The 22808-nt window shown below is 44.1% G+C and overlaps 1 protein-coding gene across 8 annotated transcripts in view; it reads right to left on the bottom strand.

Moving 5' to 3' along the window:
* Nucleotides 1–4359: 4359 nt before the first annotated feature.
* DAB1 (DAB adaptor protein 1) overlaps nt 4360–22808 on the bottom strand; it is a 946282-nt gene continuing 927833 nt past the window's right edge. For 7 of the 8 annotated variants that reach the window (XM_073593871.1, XM_073593875.1, XM_073593877.1 and 4 more), the window contains 3 exons: nt 11666–11793; nt 7373–7468; nt 4360–5395 (listed from right to left, as the gene is read on the bottom strand). In XM_073593871.1, coding sequence (XP_073449972.1) covers nt 7388–7468; nt 11666–11793 — 209 coding nt within the window. In that variant the 3' untranslated portion in view covers nt 4360–5395; nt 7373–7387. The remainder of the gene's footprint in view (nt 5396–7372; nt 7469–11665; nt 11794–22808) is intronic. The other variant, XM_073593874.1, reaches the window with a different exon arrangement.

Here is a 22808-nt window from a genome sequence, read left to right as displayed (position 1 = left end):
TTAAATTATTATTATTATTAACCACTTGCTTACAGGGCACTTAAACCCCCCTCCTATCCAGACCAATTTTCAGCTTTCAGCGCTGACGCACTTTGAATGACAATTGCGCGGTCATACAACACTGTACCCAAATGAAATTTTTATCATTTTTTCACCACAAATAGAGCTTTCTTTTGGTGGTATTTGATCACCTCTGCGGTTTTTACTTTTTGTTAAAAAAATGTAAAAAACTGAATTAAAAAAAAAAATAAAAAATTTATTTTTTTATATTTTGTTATAAAAAATTTAAAACGGGTAATTTTTCTCCTTCGTTGATGTACGCTGATGAGGCGGCAGTGATGGGCACTGATAGGCGGCAGTGATGGGCACTGATGGGTGGCAGTGATGGGCAGCACTGGCATGTGGCACTGATTGGCACTAAAGGTGGGCATTGGTAGGTGGCACTTGTGGGCACTGTTAGGTGGCACTGTGGGCACTGTTAGGTGGCACTGTGGGCACTGTTAGGTGGCACTGATGAGGCAGATGTTGTGCTTCCACTTCGGGACCGATGTCCCTGACATCTGAGCCGGTGATCGGCTTTTTCCTCTACTCGCGCTGTCAGCGCGAGTAAAAATAAAAAAACGATTACCGATCTTTTGTTTACATCATGTGATCAGCTGTCATTGGCTGACAGCTGATCACATGGTGAGGGGCCGGGACACGGATCGGTGATCAGCCGAGTCTCAGTGACTCAGTGATCACAGCGCGCACAAGGGAGGCTGTCATATGACGGCCTCCCGGGAATGCAGGTCCGCGCTGTGGCCGTCATTCGGCCATAGCGCGGATGTCTAGTGGTTAATAATAATAAATAATAATACTAATAACTCCTTGCTTACCGGCCCCTTAAACCCCCCTCCTGTCCAGTCCAATTTTCAGCTCTGTCACAATTTGAATGATAATTGCGCACTCATGCTACACTATACTCATATGAAATTTTTATCTTTTTTTTTTCACACAAATAGAGCTTTCTTTTGGGGGTTTTATTTTTTGCTAAACAAACAAAAAAAAAAAGACAGACAATTTAATTAAAAAAAAAAATCATAGTTTGTTATAAAATTCTGCAAACAAGTGATTGATGGTGATGTTCATTGTGGGACTTTTTTAAATTTTTTTTTTCTATGAAATGATAACACACTAGGGCTGGCGTGCGCTCTCTCTTGTCTTTATATATTTTCAGGGTGCACCTTTATGCTGAAGACTTGCAAGAGTCTTTAGCCGTTCTCTGGTCTCTGTACCTGTGTACCTGTACCTGAGGTAGATGAGGTACAAGGCAACACAGGACAGAGGGTCAAACCAGTTAAAAAAACTTTCTGTCAATGAAGTCCGCAAAGATAAGCATATGTTTGACTCTTCTAATGGTATCTCTGTTAACATGAATCACTGAAACATCCACTGTTGGGTATGGACCACTTATTGCTGAATCCCTTTTCAAAGCGGAAATGCTTTGGCTGAGTCTTAGGTGGGGCCCAGGATTCAGGTTGTTTCCATAGAGGAAGCATCAAACATTGGGTGTAGTGGGACAGTCTAAAAGACCTAAGACCTTTGGCCCCAGGAAGCCCAGAGATAGACTCTGCCAGGTGTGGCGCCAGAGTGTGCTTGGAACCCATATGGACAAATTAGTCCAGTAGCTGTGCACAAATAGTTAAGAAGTCCCTAGTACACATAGAAGTACTTGTAGACATAGCAGAAACATTGGTGCCAACCAACAGAGCTAGAATAGACTTCAAAGAAGAATACCCCATGATGATAGGGGTCTCAGGTTGCAGATTACTTTGAGAAAACATATCATGTTTCATACCAGTAAACAACAATGCCCTATGTGTGACAAGTATTCACAAACCTGCTCACCTGGTGCTGGTGAGGGTTTCAGGTGGCCGGAGGTAACTGCATTACTGGTGAGCAGTGGAGTGAAGATGGAGACTGGAAATCCATTTGGTGCTTTATGGGTTGTGTGTGTGTGTGTGTGTCAGCACGCCACCTAATGGATGACGTCAGCTCTCGATCCCTCAGCCTTAACCCTTAGTGCAGTGACATTTTAAATTGTGCTCAATGGTTCCAATTGCGAAGTAGCTCCTGATGCTTCAGCTTGTCTGGCTTTACTCACAGAGAGATTCTTCAGAGACAGGGTCACCCCTTAGACTGTGTCACAGCTCTAGACTTGGTAAGCACTCCGCGGCTAACACAACCAGTGCTGGAAAGCACCATAATGTAGAGCACCATGCCTGTCTCCACAATCTTCCAGACCAACAAGGTTTGGGGTATGGCCTCCACAGCCGATGCTGAGGACACGCTGATCTGGACAGCAGCTATGCAGAGACTAGTTCAAGCAGCAGTGGGGAAGTCTTGAGTAAAATCAGCAAACATAAATAAAAAAAAAAGCTAGAAAAATAGTTAAATATTTTTGTAGCACCCTCTACCTAGTGTAGGTGCTAGAGTGAGACTTTTTTTTGTAGTGCAGGTAAATTTAGGCAGGCCTAGCTAAAAGCTAGGCCTGTTTGTTTTGATCTGTGGGGCTGGGAGTGGCTCTGAGTAGGCTGGTGACTCACAGGTAGCATCATCTTTCGGTTACCTCCCTTCTCCATTTAGAGCAGCCTTTCTCAACCTTTTCAACACAGAGGAACCCTTGAAATAGTTCTCCGGTCTCGAGGAACCCCTGCTAAAAATGAGAAATCTACAACTCATGATACATTAGTGTGATGGTCCATGAGAGGAATGGTCCTTACACTTGTGATCATTGGGAAGAATTACCTCCTCACAGATAGCTAAAAAGATCAATGGTGTCAGTGGGAACTTATCTGAGAGGCAGAAATTGCCCATTGCTGAAGGAACCCCTAGCAACCTCTGAAGGAACCCTGGTTGAGAATCACTGATTTAGAGGCTTCTATAAGGAAGGTGGGGAAGAAGGGTGGAGCTGTCTGGGGTGTACTAAGGAGTCCTGACCAATCCCCAACCTGCATTGGCAGGGGGCAGGCCTCCTTAAATACCCTGGGTCAGCCCAGCTGGGGAGGAGTTTTTCGGGTGGAAGAAGTGGAGATGGAGTATTTGGCTGTCGGGGCCTCTACTCTGGGGAGGGGGGGGCTGACCTTGGGCCAGAGGCTTGGAGCTGAACGGGAACCCCACACAACCCAAGGGGTATCCTGAACAGGAGAGGACAGCGAGGAATAGTCCCAGATAAGTCTCCAGGAGGGATCCACCAGGTGTTGGTGAGTGACACACAGCCAGGAATGCTGGGGAGGCATGCCGGAGCGGATCGGGAGGATGAAATCTGAGATGGATGTAGTAAGGACCGTGGTGTCATGGGCAGTGGAAGCAGGCAGCTACAGCCGGGAGGGCTGTCAGTGTCTGAAGAGGACTGACTGGGAGCAGTAGTCCACCAAAGAGGGCAGCTAGCATCAGAACTTTCTTTTCTACACCATAGGGGCCCGCGGTCCCTGCCCGCACTAAGGTACTTTTGCTAAGGCCTAACCATATGTTAGCTGCGCCTGAAGAACTGTGCTGGAGGGAGAAGGAGCCTGCAGCAAGTGTTGTGCAGGAGGAGTGTATCTAAAGTGTCCCAAGCCATACAAGAATCTTTTCTGGGCATCCCGTAAATTCCTTAACCCCATCCAAATTCTAATCCCTCAATAAAATAAAAAAAACAAAGCTGATGGACTTTTCATTGTCTTGGAGTGGCTGGGCAGGGTGACAGGTGGGCCACATCACTCAGCAGCCCCTACAGGGGTACCGCTAAATTTTTAAAGGAAAGGTGTCCAACCCCCTAGGACACTAGCAAATAACTGTGGCTTGATGATTAGAGGTGAAGCTACATGGAGGCTGGTCCCCAACTTTTCTTCTGTTTGCCAGTATCCAAACCTCTTGTAGGCACTGGGAGGCAGCATATTACTGTTGGAGACGTGTACTTAAATTCCTGTCCTTGTGACATTGTGCAACGGGGACAAAAAGTGAAAGAGTTGGTCTTTGAAAATACCATCAGTTACAGCCTAAATACATTGCTACAAAGAAAAAAAAAAAAACAAGCTTTTAGAATCCCCAGTCATTTATTGGTTTCTGACAAGCTAATTATTCTGCACCTAAAAAAAAAGAAGTGATATATGAATCTTGTTAATGAAGCCTTTCAACCACATAAATTCTCTCTCTTCTACAGTGAAATAACAATGTTAAAAAATGTTGTAAAACCCATATTTACAAAACCTGTCATTTTTATGTTAATTAATTAAAGCCTTTCCTGGTTGAAGAATTTAACGTCACATTATTTAATAGAAAAAGAAAAAAGAAAAACACTTTTTTCGCCCTGTAATGTACAAAAGAGACCAGAGAAAAGTCATTTAATCACAGGTTTTTATATAACAAAATTCATGCCTCAATAGTCCCAGAACAAAGTCTTAATTCTATCCAAATTTCAATTTGGAAATATTCCAGAGATGGGCAAATTACAAGTCTTTTTTTTTTCAAAAATGGCACACGTAGTAGGTAATACTTGACTGCATAGCCATACAGCAGCAAGATATGTGAGGAGGAAAAATACCTCCCATTTTTTTATTTTTTTTTATTTAGAAAGTTTCTTTGTAAATAACAATCTGTTTAATGTATCGTCTGCTATCCAGTAAAGTGGCATGGTCTACCACCAAATAGACCTTGAACGTTCATGGTTCCTTTCCTTTTTTGTTTACTCAATGTCAGAGGCAATAATATAAAAAAATGATATCAATTGATACTCTATATTACCCAGGTTTCAGAAAATGTGGTCCCACCCTCACCCCTCCAAAAGAAAAAAAAAAAAAGAAAAAAATTGCAACTGGCAGGAGTTGTGAAGCAAATCAAACAGCTTTTCAATGATGTCTTGGTGATCTCAAACGTCACTATGAAAACATTGACAAAGGAAAAAAAATGAACTGTAAACATAAGTCCCAAATTCCACCAGGTGATGTATCTGCTACATAAACTTTCGAATTATAAAAAGATAAAATGAGAAAAGTTTTTTTTTTTTTTTTAAAAGAAAAACTGAAAATATTTGGAAAATAGTAAACCACAGCGTCCTTCAAAATAAAAAATAAAATAAAAAAAAATAAGATGAAAAATAGTCAAGTCAAAAATGTATTTCCATTGCAAAGCTTTCTGGTTAATTATGTTAGAGAGCTTGTGTTTTTGTTTTGTCTTCCTTTGTGCTGCCATCGCCGGTGGATCAATCTCATTCGGTGCACCGCTAAAACCCATTGAGGTGTCTTTTGATATAATGCCTCCATTGATGTGCCGCTAGCCAGCTGGTTGTTCAATCTAGTCTTGGAGCACTGCAAGCTCGTTAGCTCTGTTACTTAGGTCTTCGTATCTGAGCATAGATAGGGTCTTCTGATGAGATCTATGGACAACAGACAAAATAGTTATTGGATGGGTTTGATGAAAACTGGGGGATAGAGTTTATGTTTACGAACTAAGGTATCTGCCATAGGAGAGCTGTCTTTAGCCTAGGGCAGTGATGGCCAAACTTGGCACCCCAGATGTTTTGGAACTTCATTTCCCATGATGTTCAACTACATTGCAGAGTGCATGAGCATCATGGGAAATGTAGTTCCAAAACATCTGGGGTGCCAAGTTTCGCCATCTCTGGCCTAGGGGCACAACTACAACCAAGTTGCCCTTTCATGGTAGGGACTGATTTATGTGGGTGTACCAAAGTGACACAGTGATTGGTGGTTATAGTCAAAGGTGGGTGTTTCTAGATGACATGGTTCTTCTTAGCAACACTTCTTTTCACATCTACCATCATCGGCTTAATTTGTGGCTTTTGGCATTGGTCACATGATCCCAGGTCTGAACTGACAGCAGGTAGCTATAAAATGCCCACCACTTGTCTCTGACTGCCAGTCCTGCTCTAATTAATCTCCGAATAGTGAAGTATCTCTCTCCACTTAGAGCCACCAGCCCAACATCTGCCGCACCTGGAGTATGCTGTCCAGTTCTGGGCACCAATCCTCAGGAAGGATGTACTGGAAATGGAGCGAGTACAAAGAAGGGCAACAAAGCTAATAAAGGGTCTGGAGGATATTAGTTATGAGGAAAGGTTGTGAGCACTGAACTTATTTTCTCTGGAGAAGAGACACTTGAGAGGGGATTTGATTTCAATATACAAATACCGTACTGGTGACCCCACAATAGGGATAGAACTTTTTCATGGAAGGGAGTTTAACAAGACTCGTGGCCACTCATTACAATTAGAAGAAAAGAGGTTTAACCTTAAACTACGTAGAGGGTTCTTTACTGTAAGAGCGGCAAGGATGTGGAATTCCCTTCCACAGGCGGTGGTCTCAGCAGGGGGGCATCGATAGTTTCAAGAAACTATTAGATAAGCACCTGAACGACCGCAACATACAGGGATATATAATGTAATACTGACATATAATCACACACATGGGTTGGACTTGATGGACTTGTGTCTTTTTTCGACCTCACCTACTATGTTACTATGTAACTATGTAACATATCTTTTTAGCACTAGCCCAAGGGTCAAAAGCTCTTCTTCTCTGACCAGCTCTCCTAAAGGGACTACTCGAAAATTCCATTAAAAATTGTTCTACTGGTCGGGCTTCTTCTACACAGCAGATCACAAACAAATCATGAATGACCCCTCTCCACCCACCACGGAGACATCATAAGCGTCTGCCCTTCATGATATATAGAGTTCTCCCCTGCTCCTTCATCATGTGGGAACCTCCTGAATGTACTTGCCTTCGTTGCCGCCCCCGTCTGACGCAGATCCCGCATCCCCCCCCCCCCTTCCCGGCTTTTCGCTCATTATTCCCTCATACTCCATACATCCCCTTCTTTTTCTTCACTCCAATCTTTATCTCTGATGAAAGAACGATCAGATTTTTCACCCCTATTGGTCTCTAGCTTATGCATGGATTTTATGAGCTTCAAATTGTTCTTTTGACATGCTCTTTTTTATGCAATGTATGCTTACGCCTGGCTCAGTTGGGGGCCTGGGATCATCCCTGGACCCTTTTTTATAGCGAGCCTTGCGATTACAATGCCATCATTGGTCTTTTCAATAAGCATTATTTACAATGTTGTAATGTTGAAAGCAGATAAATGCCCTCTAGCTCATGTTGGACAACCTCTGGGTATTAAAGCCTCAGCTTTTAGGCAATATGTTTTGTTTGTCAAAACAGGAGGATAGCCTGGACACATGCAAAAAATACATCACAAGGGGGTCACAATACACAACAGCACCAATAACAGCACACTTGGCTAGTAAAGCGGTGGAAAGGGGGAAAGAGAAAATCATGCAAAACGGAACACAACAGCAAGATCAGAGAAAAAAAGGACAGGTACCTACCCCAGTCTGTGCTATCTAGCTACCGACCTCGGGGCTTATTGTATCACCACTGGACTCGCCCTGGTCAGTGCAGGAAGACGCCTGAGGAGCATCAGGCTAGAACACAAGAACATAATAACTGGTATTTTTCCCTGAAGACTAGAAAAAGCTCAAAGTTTAGTAGAAAAGAAATTAAAGTTTGAGGTCAGTTAGACAGAGATAGTGAGCAGCTCCCCCCCCCCCCCCCCCATAGACACCCCAACATTTTACACCAAGATTTCACTTTCAAAAACAAAAAACTGTTGCAGGATTTAAAGCGGCCCTGTCATCCACTAAAACTCTTTCAGCAAAAGACATCCCTGTAAAGCAGAGGCTGAATACTTACCTCTCCTGCCGCTTGCACCCTTGAAGAAAACTGGTCCCCCGAAATCCTCTGGAAAACCAACACTTCCTAGAGTGCCAGTCTTCTAGGGTCCTCTGCAGCTCTCATTGATTCCTCTCTCTGACTTCTCATCACTACTCTAACCTACAGTGACGTGAGCAAGGAAGAGGAAAAAGTTCTGGACAGCCACACTCCGAAAAACCAATTTAGCCTTTTATTAAAAAATCAGGATCACAATAATACAGACCACAGCAAAGTGAAACAAAGAAGCTGAGGCGTTTCACACTAAAGATAGTGCTTACTCATATGGTAAGCACTATCTTTAGTGTGAAACGCGTCAGCCGTTAAGAACTTTTTCCTATTCCTTGCTGCTATATGCATTGCCAGCACCTGGGGCTCCTGAACACTGGAGGAGAGGTTTTCAGCTTCGGCCGACCTGCCTGAAGCGGTGGTATCCTTCTTCTACAGTGACATGAGGTCAGATTGAGGAACCAGTAAGCTTTGTGGGGGACCTAGGAGATCAACAATCTTGAAAATAGTGGTTTCCCAGTGGAGGTTGATAGACCAGTTCTCTGCAATGGTGCTGAGCAGTGCAGGAGAGGTAAGTATTAAGCCCCGTCTTTACACATATGCCATTTGCTTAATGGGTTTTGGTACATGATGGGGTCTCTTTAGAGCCCAACTCCTAGAACTATCATTTTCCTAACTCTATAGACCATTTGAACTTTCAGTTTAAATCAGCTAAATACATTCCAGGTGTGTCAAAGCAAAAGGTGTTTGAAGACTTTTAGCAATTTTTTTCATACAATTCAGCCACAGTCCACATACAAGAGAATGTTCCATGCCAGCATGCTGCAGAGAAGAACCTGTGCTCTCTTTGTGGAAGCAGCGGTCACTCTGCAGAGGTCTGATGCATCCTCAGCTGAGTCAGACCTTAAGCTCTCTAATCAGTAGGGAGCAAGAGTTAATTTAGTATCTAGCTTCTGCTGTACATCTGTCCCATCACTGACATCAGTGCAGCATGTATATAGTCAGCGCTGGTGCAATGTCTCTGCCATTGTTTATGCTTGGCCTATCACAAAAAATGCTCATCACCTCAGGCTGACTTTTTTGAATGGCCAAGCGTGGACTGAACTGAGACACAACACCAGTGCTGGTGACTATCAAACATGCAGCACCTATCCAGCATGGAGCAAGAGTAGCATTCCCAAAAAGTACAGCTTCTTCTGTATATCTGTCCCACCACCACTATCAGTGATACATGTATGATAGACCTATCAGCACGACTTACCTTCCTAGATTTGGCACCGTATCTGTTTCTACAGCACATGGACGTGTTTTACCCTGAGTGTTGTGCCCGTATTCATTCAGAGTGCTAGCTCTATTTCCTAATGCGCTGTTGCGCCACATCGGAACATTGCAGTTATGGCCTCTCCCTGTCACTGTCACAAAAACCCCCAACCAGAGTGTATTTCTTCTTCTTCCCAAGTAATTTAAACTTGCTGCTTGAGCAATGCTTTTGCAAGCCATCTGCCGAGCCCCTGGTATGCCTCTACGCTATTCAAGCTGTATCCTCCATTGATTCCTGTGTACCGACTTCTGCTTTGTTGCTGGTTATCAACGTCTGCTGCCCATCCTGACCTTTAGTTTCTTCTGGATAAGCCATGTCCTCTGGACAGCTCCCATTGATTATCAACTTATGGTACTCAGAGCAGGGTGAACCCATTGATCTCCATCTAGGATCAGCATGCAGCAAAGCCCAAACCTCTCTGAGGGCTGTCTCCAACCAGCTCTTAGACTCTGCACCCTGGGCGATTCCCTGTTAACTTCTGTCATGTGGGACCATACTTCTACTTTCAGGAGGTCCAGGACCTTCATCTTCCAGTGTGATCCAGTGTGCTTCCTACTCCACAGATCCAGCTCCCAGGCCTAACCTATTCTGTGTGGGCCTGTTCTGCCATGAACTGGTTATCAGCCTACACTTCCTGGGTAGGCCTATCCCTCTCATTGGGTATCTCTTACAGTGTAGCTAGAGGGTTTGCATGGGCATTGCTTGCCTCCTGACAAGACCTCAACACTAGGCTTTAGGCTAGGCCAGTGTTTCTCAACTCCAGTCCTCAATGCGCAGCAACAGGTCATGTTTTCAGGATTTCCCTCAGATGAAACGGCTGTGGTAATTACTAATGCAGTGAAAACTGATCAAATCACCTGTGCCAAATTGTGGAAATCCTGAAAACATGACCTGTTGGTGCGCCTTGAGGACTGGAGTTGAGAAACACTGGGCTAGGCCATTTAGGCTTGGCCGATAATAAAATGCATGGTCATCACAGAGCACCTTTAGTGAATAGCCAAGCGTAGACGTGAGCAGAGACATAACTCTAATGCTGGTCACTATCATTCCTGCTGCTTATATAGTTTATTTGTATTAGGAACTGTGGTGGGAACATTTGATTGTAAGTTTCTTTGGCCGACTTCTGACTTGTTGCTGGTTGTCCATGTCTGCTGCCTGTCCTGATCTTTAGCTTGTTCCAGATTATTCATGTCCAGTCTTGTCTTCCTGGCTCCTCCCAGTGACCTCAGACTCATGGTCCATGGTACTTAGAGCAGGGTGAACCCATGGGTCTCAATCTGGGGTAGCATGCCGCAAAGGTCAAACCTCCATGAGGGGGTCTCTGGTGTGAATACCAGCCAGCTCTTAGACTCTGCGCCCTGCAGGACTCGATGTCAACTTCTGTCATGTGGCACCATCCTTCTACAGTCAGGAGGTCCAGGGCCTTCATCTGCCAGTGTGCTCCAGCGTGGTTCCTACTCCACAGATCTAGCTCCCAGGCCTAACCTGTTCTTTGCATGCAGGAAAAAACTCACAGTGCTTGAACCGGCTGGACTCAATGACTGCATGCAATAGGTGGTGCTGCAGAAAGAGCTCCCATATATGTCTAGTCTAGCTGGAAAGTAAACACTGGCACTCATCCTTACTCATGATGACCTTACTCATAACAGCCTCATTCCTGGCTGAAACGCATCAGTATAGATGCATCTGTGACTTTTACCCCGATGTTTAATAAAGAAGAATTACAAGCTCAAGGACGAGTGCTGGTGTTTTTCCAGACTAACCTGTCCTGTGGTGCCTTGCTCTGCTGTGAACTGGTTGTCAGCCTACACTTCCTGGGGAGGCCTATCACCTCCCATTGGGTATCTCCTATAGTGTAGCTAGAGGGTTCATATGGGCATTGCTTGCCTCCTGACAAGACCTCAATGCTAGTGTTGTGTCTGCCTCCATTTAGGCTTGTCCAATGACAAAAACGCATGGTCATTGCAGGCTGCCTTTAGTGAATGGTCAAGTGTAAAAGGGATGGAGACCTGATACAAAGGCTGGTGACTATCATACATGCAGCACTTATAGCTGATTTATATTAAAACAACTGTGGTGGGAACATTTAATTGTAAGGTTTTTTGGCTCGGGGGGGGGGCACCAAACTATGTACTCTATAAAGCTTTACAGAATTAGCAGATATTATATTAATGAGTAAAGTAAAGTCTCTGGTATATTGCATCCTGAAGCCGTATAAGAAGTTTCTCTTTAATTTATTTGCAATGATATATTCACAAGATGTCAACCCTGCCTAGAAAACATATTCCAAGATCTACTTGCGGTTCTACAAGCTTCGGGAGGTATTTACCCTTATGTTTTTGAATGTATTCCATTAATCTTTTTTTTGTATAAAGTCCTTACCCGCCATGATATACATTCCATCCCACTTTAACACAATACAATGTCACAGTAACTGCCATATCCAAGACATCAAACAGGCTCGTAGCTCTCAGCCACCCGTCACCACATCCATCAGTCTCTCTCTTTTTAAAGAAGTTGTTTTAGTGGCTTGGAATTGTCTAGGGGGAGATTGTTATTTGAATATCTTTCAGCTACTTACTGCATCTTGTTCGACACTTTTGCTGGGACTTTCAAAGCTTTCTTCAAAGATGTCGTCTGGGTTGGGATCGCTGGTGTGAGACACTGAAGACTTTGATGGCGAGCTCTGCCTCGGAGCTGGCGTGGGCGCTGCCAAGGGATGACATTGGAAACATTGAAAGACACGGCGATGTACCAGAGACATGAAAATAAGCAGCAGTGCTAAAGGAAGTACTTGTGCTTAAAGCGTATCTAAACCATAGAACATTGTTCTGTGCTCAGCCCTAAAGTCACATATAAACTCTCAGTTATTTGGAGTACTTTCAGCAGCTGATTTAATTCCTTACTGAGAATGCAGCTTCTTTATCTGTTAATTCTTGCCTATGGTCTAGTTTAAGTTGGTGTCCTGACCTCTGTCCCAGGTTTCCTGCTTCAGGGCGGCTCCTTTCTCTTGCAACATCCTATGGAGCCACATTTGTATGCAGGGACTAGAGTTGTGTCTCCCTACACTGTATGCATCAAAAGAAACACACAGCCCCATAGCCTAGAATGGCAAGGCACTACTCAGCTCCTCCCTCTTCCTCCTCCTCCTTTCCTGCTCCTCCCCCTTTTTCCTCCTCCCTTCTCTTTCTCCCCCCTTTCTGCTGCTCCCTTCTCCTCCTGCTCCTCCCTCTTCCTCCTCCCCCTCTTGCTCCACCCTCTTTTTCTTTCCCTCTTCCTGCTCCTCCCTCTTCCTCCTTCCCCCCTCCTGCTCCACCCTCTTCTTCTTTCCCTCTTCCTCCTCTCCCATCCTGTGCCTCCTCCTCCATTCCTGCTCCTCCCTCCTCCTCCCCTTACCTGCTCCTCCGCCATTCCTTCTCCTCCCTCCTCCCACCCCCCCTTTCCTGCACCTCCGCTATTCCTTCTCCTTCCTCCTCCTCCCCTTTCCCGCTCCTCGTCCTCCTCCATTCCTGCTCCTCCCTCCTCCTCCCTATTTCCTGCTCCTCCCTTCTCTTCTACCCCTCTTCCTGCTTCTCCCTATTCCTCTTTCTCCCTCCTGCTCCTTCTCCATTCTGGTTCCTCACTCTTCTTCCCCCCATCCTGCTCCTCCTCCCCCTTCCTGATAATCCGTCCTCCTCTTCTCCGCTTCTTGTTCCTCCCTCCCCTTCCTTCTCCTCCACCCCCCCTCCTGCTCCTCCATCCTCCTCCTCCACCCTTTCTGCTCCTCTCTCTTCCTCCTCACTCCTACTTGCTCCTCCCTCTTCCTCCTCCACCCTTTATGCTCCTCTCTGCTCCTCCACCCTTCTTGCTTCTCTCTTCTCCTCCACCCTTCTTGCTCCTCCCTCTTCCTCCTCCACTCTTCCTGCTCCTCCCCTTCCTCCTCCACCCTTCCTGGTCCTCCCTCTTCCTCCTCCACCCTTCTTGTTCCTCCCTCCTCTTTGCTACTCCCGCCTCTTCCTCCCTTCTGCTCCTACATCCTCCTCCTCCCTTCTCCTCCTTCTTTGTCTCCCAGCACCTCTCCTTCTCCAAACAGACTGGCTCCAGACTGCACTGTCCACTATTAACGCTTTCCTATGAAGACCATAAGTTCAAGGAAGCAATACTTAGCAGAAGCCAGCAGCATTAAAAGTTGTACACTCTAATGCCGCGTACACACGAGCGGACTTTACGGCAGACTTTGCCCGGCGGACGGGATTTTGTCAGACAATTCGATCGTGTGTGGGCTCCAGCGGACTTTGTTTGCTCAAAAGTTGGACGGACTTAGATTTGAAACATGTTTTAAATCAATCCGTCGAAATCGAGTCCGGTCGAAAAGTCCGCTCGTCTGTATGCTAGTTCGACGGACAAAAAAAACACGCTAGGGCAGCTATTGGCTACTGGCTATGAACTTCCTTGTTTTAGTCCGGTGTACGTCATCACGTACGAATTCGACGGACTTTGGTGGATTGTGTGTAGGCAAGTCCGTTCATTCGGAAAGTCCGTAGTAAAGTCCATTGAAAAGTCCGCCGAGCAAAGTCTGCCGTAAAGTCCGCTCGTGTGTACGCGACATTAGTGTTGGTGTAAGAGATTTAACAATTCGTTTATTGGGGAATGTTCATTTTATTGTCCTCAATTTGCTGAACTAAAATACGCTGAGGGTTTAATACTATATGAACAAAAGTCATTTGATCTAACAACTGTTAAGCTGTGATATATTCAAATATTCTCGAGTTTAGATATACTTAAATCTGCTTGTTTAGACTTGCTTAGGAGGAATGGACACAATAATACAAATTATACTGTATACAGTATACATATTATACAATATATATATATATATATATATATATATATATATATATATATATATATATATATAGTAATAAATAAATATAGTATGTGTTAGAATTCATTTTCTTTATTTCTGAAATATATATATATATATATATATAAAATGTGTATATATATAATAAATAAAACTCCTTTTGCATCTTCATAATAGTAATCATATAAATTCAATAACTCATAAGTCCATAAAAAGTGATAATATTGCACATGTCCATCTGTGAATTACAAATCCAATGGTGCATCAACCGTCACACGCTTTGTGCTTTGAACACGTCCCCCATCAATATGCACTCACCAGATTGACAGACCCCGCTATGCGAAGGGGAAACCACGCTAATCACACGGAGGAGCAGGAAGGAGGAGCAAGGAACAGGGAGGAGCAGGAAGTGTGGAGGAGGAGAGAGGAGCAGGAAGTGTGGAGGAAGAGGATGGAGGAGCAGGAAGGGAGGGGTCAGGAGAAGGGAGGAGCAATAGGAGGAAAAGTGGAAGAGCAGAAAGGAGGAGGAGGGAGTAGCAGGAAGAAAGGAAGTAGAGGAGGGAGGAGCAGGAAGGAGGAGGTGGGAGGAGCAGGAATGGAGGATGCAGGAGGGTGGAGCAGGACGAGGGGAAGGAGGAAGAGGGAGGAGGAGGAAGAGAGGAGGAGGGAGGAGCTGAGGAGTGCCTTGACATCCTAGGCTATGGGGCTGTGTGTTTCTGTTGATGCACACAGTGTAGGGAGAGAGACACAACTCTAGTTCCTGCATATAAAAGGTATCCCTTATTTTCTCCCTTCATTAACACGCTAAAGAAACGTTTATATAATATGATTTAGACTTAGTGATGTCATCACTGGGTCTCTATGCTTTCTATGCAATTCAGGCAGATCATGGCTGGTGGGAGGAGCCGGCAGAGTGCTGTAAATAGCCTCCTGAAAACATCCCAGCACCCGGCCGCCTCACTACTCCTCAACGGCCCTCAGTCCTGATACAAGCAGTGGGCTGCTGGCTCTTGGGAGGAGTTATGTAAACATCAACACGCTTTGATGAATGGATGTCAGTCTGGAGGGGGGGGGGGGCGTTCCTAGACATGTGATGCTGAGCCTCTATGATTGTAAGAACTAAACTCCAATGAATGAAAGGGACGGGGCTAGAGACAGAAAGAGCCGTGCAGGGAAGACTAGATGATGGCGGAGGACCTCCTCCAGCCGGGAAATGAGGCGGGGCCAGGAAATCTGACTTGCTGCAGCTTCCAACGCACATCGCGAGAAGCTCACAGTGTGCATTAGAGGTTCACAGGACAAATATATAAAAAAAAAAAAAGGTGAATCTCCTCCAAGAAATAAACAACTGACAAATGTTCCAGCCTTTCCCTGCATTATCCACAGCTAGACAATCGCTACATTGTAAAAGCCGATGGAAAAAAAAGGCATTAAAAGCCCGTTTTACAATGACTTTGAGCTCCATGTTTGGAGGGTAAGGCGAGAGGTGGAGCCGAAGACAAAAGAAAAAAAAAATCATTTGTTAGTGAATAGATAAAAGGACACAGACTGTTATGAAATCCATATTTCATTTTCTATTACAGATCTCTCTGCTAGAAGTTTAACCGACTCCATCAAATTCCTCTTGGAGTCACTGGCTTGTAACTAATAATTTTCCCGGGCCGCCTGTTTGCTGTCTAAACGTGTTGAGAAGCATTTTTCATTGCGGGAACAAACACATTCGTTATACCGCCGCCATGTTTCTGCGGCGGAAGAAATATTTCGGAATAAAGCGGTAGTTATGCAAAACGCATTTTTTTTTTTATACATTTATTGCAACAAACTTGTGAGGAGCCGTATCGTAGGGACGCGTAGCGAAGAAATGTCCCCGATGTGGTCTTTTATTGGCTGCAGTATACACTCCTGTGCAAAAGTTTGAGGCGGGTGTGAAAAAAAATGCTGTAAATGAAGAATGTTTTCAGAAATAGAAGAGTTTAATTGTACCAAATGAAGAGAAGAGAAATCCAAATCTAATCAATATTTGGTGTGACCCGCCCTTTGCCTTCAAACCAGCACCAATTCTTCTAGGTAGACTTGCAGACAGTTTTTGAAGGAACTCGGCAGGTAGGTTGTTCCAAACATCTTGGAGACTTAAGCACAGATCTTCTGTGGATGTCGGCTGCCTCCAATCCTTCTGTCTCTTCATGTCATCCCAGACAGACTCCATGATGGAGAGATCAGGGCTCTGTGAGGGCCAAACCATCACTTCCAGGACTCCTTGTTTCACTTTATGCTGAAGATGGTTCTTAATGGCATTGGCTGTATGTTTGGCGTGGTTGCCCTGCTGCAGAATAAATTTGGGGCCAATCACACGCCTCCCTGATGGTATGGCATGATGGAGAAGTATCTGCCTGTATTTCTCAGACAAATGACCAAATCTCCAACAGCATTTGCAGAAATGCAGCCCCGGGCTGCATTGATGGGTGTTGGTGAGGCTGCATTTGATGGGCGCTGGTGGGCTGCATTTGGTGGGTGATTCATTAAAAGGGTGGGGTATACATGGGCAGGGCAAAGGGGGTGGAGTCAAGGGTGGAGCCAGGGGGGGGGCAGCAAAATGAGGTTTCGCCTAGGGCGTCAAAAATCCTTGCACCAGCCGTGGTCCCACTGGTTTCCCCAGTTCTGTGCTAATGGCACTGCTGGACATCTTCTGATGTGGAAGGGAAGCAAGCATGATGCTGCTGCATTAAGTTTTCTTGGCCGACCACTGCGTCCATGGTCCTCAACGTTGCCCGTTTCTTTGTGCTTCAAAAGAGATTGAGCAGCACATCTAGAAACCCCGGTCTGCTACGAAATATTTGCCTGGGTGAGACCTTGCTGATGCAGTATAACTACCTTGTGTCTTGCTGCTGTGCGCAGTCTTGCCATGGTGTATGATCGGTGACATGACACTGTCTTCCACAACCTCACCTTATTAGCAGAGTTTGGCTGTTCCTCACCCAGTTTCCTACACAGCTGTTTCTGTTTCAGGTATTGACTGTTTCAACCTACATATGAAATTGATGATCATTAGCCCCTGCTTGATGTAACTGATTAATCACACACTTGAGTCTAATCCTACAAAGTCTTGGAGTTTGTGTGTAAGAACTGATGCTGGTTTTAAGTCAAGGGGGGAATCACACCAAATTTTTTATTTGATTTTGATTTTTCTTCTGTTCACTCACTTTGCATTTTATAATTTGATAAAAATAAAACATTAAAATATACAGTATCTCACAAAAGTAAGTACACCCCTCACATTTTTGTAAATCTTTTCTTCTATCTTTTCATGTGACAACACTGAAGAAATGACACTTTGCTACAATGTAAAGTAGTGAGTGTACAGCTTGTATAACAGTGTAAATTTGCTGTCCCCTCAAAATAACTCAACACACAGCCATTAATGTCTAAACCGCTGGCAACAAAAGTGAGTACACCCCTAAGTGAAAATGTCCAAATTGGGCCCAAAGTGTCAGTATTTTGTGTGACTTAACCCTCTTGGAGATGGAGGTCACCAGAGCTTTTGAAAGAATTTTTACTTTGCACCATTTCTTCACACCTGCCTAAAACCTTTGCACAAAATTGTATATACAATCTTGCCTTGAAAAAGTATTCATACCCCTTGACATTTTCCACATTTTGTCATGTTACAACCAAAAAGGTAAAATTTATTTTATTGGGATTTTATGTGATAGACCAACACAAAGTGGCACATAAATGTGAAGTGGAAGGAAAATGATAAATGGTTTTCAATTTTTTTAAATAAATAAATATATGAAAAGTGTGGGGGGGCATTTGTATTCAGCCTCCTTTACTTTGATACCCCCAACTAAAATCTAGTGGAAGCAATTGCCTGCAATTACAGCTGCAAGTCTTTTTGGGGATGTCTCTACCAGCTTTGCACATCTAGAGAGGGACATTTTTGCCCATTCTTCTTCTTTGCAAAATATCTCAAGCTCTGTCAGATTGGATGGAGAGCGTCTGTGAACAGCAATTTTCAAGTCTTGCCACAGATTCTCAATGTGATTTAGGTCTGGACTGTGACTGGGCCATTCTAACATATGAATATGCTTTGATCTAAACCATTCCATTGTAGCTCTGGCTGTATGTTTCGGGTCGTTGTCCTGCTGGAAGGTGAACCTCCGCCCCAGTCTCAAGTCTTTTGCAGACTCCAACAGGTTTTCTTCTAAGATTGTCCTGTATTTGGCTCCATCCATCTTCCCATCAACTCTGACCAGCTTCCCTGTCCCTGCTGAAGAAAAGCATCCCCACACCATGATGCTGCCACCACCATGTTTCACGGTGGGGATGGTGTGTTCAGGGCAGGGGTGGACTGAGAACTCATGGGGCCCCCCGGGCAATAGGAGATTATGGGGCCACACAGTATACAATCACACAGTATACACAGACAGATGTAAAAAAAAACACAGATTTATACATACTGTCCCTGGTTTTACTGAGGCTGGCAACCCTGATGGGGCCCCCTAGTGGCCCAGGGCCCTCGGGCAGTGCCAGAGTGGCTCAATGATCAGTCCGCTCCTGGTTCAGGGTGATGTGCAGTGTTAGTTTTCCGGCACACATAACATTTGCTTTTAGGGCAAAAAGTTGAATTTTGGTCTCATCTGACCAGATCACCTTCTTCCACATGTTTGCTGTGTCCCCCACATGGCTTCTCACAAACTACAAACAGGACTTCTTATGACTTTCTTTCACCAATGTCTTTCTTCTTGTCACTCTTCCATAAAGGTCAGATTTGTGGAGAACACGACTAATAGTTGTCTTGTGGACAGATTCTCCCACCTGAGCTGTGGATCTCTGCAGCTCCTCCAGAGTTACCATGGACCTCTTGGCTCTTCTCTGATGAATGCTCTCCTTGCCCGGCCGGTCAGTTTAGGTGGACGGCCATGTCTTGGTAGGTTTGCAGTTGTGTCATACTCTTTCCATTTTCCGATGATGGATTGAACAGAGCTCCGTGAGATGTTCAAAGCTTGGGATATTTTTTTATAACCTAACCCTGCTTTATACTTCTCCACAACTTTATTCCTGACCTGTCTGGTGTGTTCCTTGGCCTTCATGATGCTGTTTGTTCACTAAGGTTCTCTAACAAACCTCTGAGGGCTTCACAGAACAGCTGTATTTATACTGAGATTAAATTACACACAGGTGGACTCTATTTACTAATTAGGTGACTCCTGAAGGCAATTGGTTCCACTAGATTTTAGTTAGGGGTATCAGAGTAAAGGGGGCTGAATACAAATGTACCCCCCCCCCCACACTTTTCACATATTTATTTGTAAAAAAGAATGAAAACCGTTTATCATTTTCCTTCCACTTCACAATTATGTGCCACTTTGTGTTGGTCTATCACATAAAATTCCAATAAAATACATTTACAGTTGTAACATGACAAAGTGTGTAAAATTTCAAGGGGTATGAATACTTTTTCAGGGCACTGTGCTATATATACAGTATATCTATACACACACACACAAAAGTGTGGCGGGTTTTTTAAACAGTGTCAGGGAATAGTTTTAGCAAGAAGATGTAAATCAAATCACTAAATGTAAATATTTGACATGTTAATATAATTTTAAATGTAATTTCCAGGAGTATATAAACCTGTAGCCTTCAGTAAAATAATCCCTGGTGATCCCACCATGAAGATCCTTCCTGTTATAGGGTGACAACACTCCATCCCTGTCCACCAATTGTGCTCCTGAGTTGTCACCCTGTTGCACGGGTTTCTGATGGAAACCATAAGCGACTGTTTCAACACACATTACACAGGCATGGTCCACTGTTGTCACCATCAGGAAACACATTCTGAGGAAAGTGCATGAAGTGGCTGTATAGAGGCTGCAGGAGATCAGTAGCACTGATATTGTAAAGGGATAAAAAAAAAAAAAAGGTGGACACGGTACATTATTTTAACAAATGGCAGTTGTTTGTGAACTGTCATTACTTTAGGGTTCCCTTCTAATTGAATAGTGGATTGAGTGACACTTTGTGGTGTGATGCAGCACAGCGAATATAAAGATTCATCATTCGGTGACACATGAACCCGCACTTTCCTAGTCAACTTTTATTAATGTTCAGCCAAATGTGACTCAAAGGTGAAAGAAATAGACTTCCTAAAATGTAATACAAAGTTGCTAATAAATCAAATGTCACTCGAAGTCTGATGCAAGGCGTCAGATGTATCACTTTTATGAAAAATTATATTAATAGTTTTTTTTGTTAAGTAAAGAAAAACTCAGGAGGAAAGCAACATAGCATTATACAGTGCCTTGAAAAAGTATTCACACCCCTTGGAATTCTCCACATTTTTGTCATGTTACAACCAAAAATGTAAATGTATTTTATTCGGATTTTATGTGATAGACCAACACAAAGTGGCACATAATTGTGAAGTGGAAGGAAAATGATAAATGGTTTTCAATTTTTTTTACAAATAAATATGTGAAAAGTGTGGGGGGTACATTTGTATGGCGCCCCCCGGAGTCAATACTTTGTAGAATCCCCTTTCACTGCAATTACAGCTGCAAGTCTTTTTGGGGATGTCTCTACCAGCTTTGCACATCTAGAGAGGGACATTTTTGCCCATTCTTCTTTGCAAAATATCTCAAGCTCTGTCAGATTGGATGGAGAGCGTCTGTGAACAGCAATTTTCAAGTCTTTCCACAGATTCTCAATTTGATTTAGGTCTGGACTGTGACTGGGCCGTTCTAACACATGAATATGCTTTGATCTAAACCATTCCATTGTAGCTCTGGCTGTATGTTTCGGGTCGTTGTCCTGCTGGAAGGTGAACCTCCGCCCCAGTCTTAAGTCTTTTGCAGACACTAACAGGTTTTCTTCTAATGCTATGTACAGACAATAGGATTTTCCGACAACAAATGTTCGATGGGAGCTTGTCGGAAATTCCGACTGTGTGTAGGCTCCATTGGACATTTGTTGTCAGAATTTGAGAGCTGGTTCTCAAATTTTCCGACAACAAGATCCGTTGTCGGAAATTCCGATCGTGTGTACACAGTTCCGACGCACAAAATTCCACGCATGCTCGGAATGAAGCAGAAGAGCCGAACTGGCTATTGAACTTCATTTTTCTCGGCTCGTCGTACGTGTTGTACGTCACCGCGTTCTTGACGTTCGGAATTTCTGACAACATTTGTGTGACCGTGTGTATGCAAGACAAGTTTCAGCCAACATCCGTCGGAAATAAATCCACAGTTTTGTTGGCGGAAAATCCTATTGTGTGTACATAGCATAAAATTGTCCTGTATTTGGCTCCATCCATCTTCCCATCAACTCTGACCAGCTTCCCTGTCCTTGCTGAAGAAAAGCATCCCCACAACATGATGCTGCCACCACCATGTTTCACGGTGGGGATGGTGTGTTCAGGGTGATGAGCAGTGTTAGTTTTCCGCCACACATTTTTAGGCCAAAACGTTCAATTTTGGTCTCATCTGACCAGATCACCTTCTTCCACATGTTTGCTGTGTCCTCCACATGGCTTCTCACAAACTGCAAACAGGACTTCTTATGACTTTCTTTCACCAATGTCTTTCTTCTTGTCACTCTTCCATAAAGGGCAGATTTGTGGAGAACACGACTAATAGTTGTCCTGTGGACAGATTCTCCCACCTGAGCTGTGGATCTCTGCAGCTCCTCCAGAGTTACCATGGACCTCTTGGCTCTTCTCTGATGAATGCTCTCCTTGCCCGGCCGGTCAGTTTAGGTGGATGGCCATGTCTTGGTAGGTTTGCAGTTGTGCCATACTCTTTCCATTATCGGATGATGGATTGAACAGAGCTCCGTGAGATGTTCAAAGCTTGGAAAATTTTTTATCACCTAACCCTGCTTTATACTTCTCCACAACTGTATCCCTGACCTGTCTGGTGTGTTCCTTGGCCTTCATGATGCTGTTTGTTCACTAAAGTTCTCTAACAAACCTCCAAGGGCTTCACAGAACAGCTGTATTTTTACTGAGATTAAATTACACACAGGTGGACTCTATTTACTAATTAGGTGACTTCTGAAGGCAATTGGTTCCATTAGATTTTAGTTAGGGGTATCAGAGTAAAGGGGGGCTGAATGCAAATGTACGCCACACTTTTCAGATAGTTATTTGAAAAAAAAAAATTGAAAACCATTTATCATTTTCCTTCCACTTCACAATTATGTGCCACTTTGTGTTGGTCTATCACATAAAATCCCAATAAAATACATTTACATTTTTGGTTGTAACATGACAAAATGTGGCAAATTTCAAGGGGTATGAATACATTTTCAAGGCACTGTTCATACTGCATGCAATCTGGTTCTGTGCATGGAGCCAATTGTTTTCAATGAAGCCCATCCTAATCAATGCGACTCAGCATAATGTAATTTTGGAAAAGCACTACTTTGGTGGGACTCCAGTGCAATATCTTCCACATAGACTTCTATGTTAACTCACAGAAGTCACATCATTACTAGATAAGAAATGATTCTTATGGGATGGGTCTGTATACCTGCTGTGCCCATTATGACGGGTTCCCACCATCCCTGTGCTGAGTTCCTGGGTCTGTACACCTGCTGTGCCCATTATGAGGGGTTCCCACCATCCCTGTAATGAGTTCCCAGGTCTGTACACCTGCTGTGCCCATTATGAGGGGTTCCCATCATCCCTGTGCTGAGTTCCCAGGTCTTAACATCCGCTGTGCCCATTATGAGGGGTTCCCACCATCCCTGTGCTGAGTTCCCAGGTCTGTACACCTGCTGTGCCCATTATGAGGGGTTCCCATCATCCCTGTGCTGAGTTCCCAGGTCTGTACACCTGCTGTGCCCATTATGAGGGGTTCCCACCATCCCTGTGCTGAGTTCC

The sequence above is a fragment of the Aquarana catesbeiana genome, linkage group LG07, assembly GCF_042186555.1.
Source record: "Aquarana catesbeiana isolate 2022-GZ linkage group LG07, ASM4218655v1, whole genome shotgun sequence".
NCBI lineage: Eukaryota > Metazoa > Chordata > Amphibia > Anura > Ranidae > Aquarana > Aquarana catesbeiana.
The sequence above is the reverse complement of the archived record's forward strand: the minus strand, read 5'-3'. Positions and strand labels throughout refer to the sequence as shown.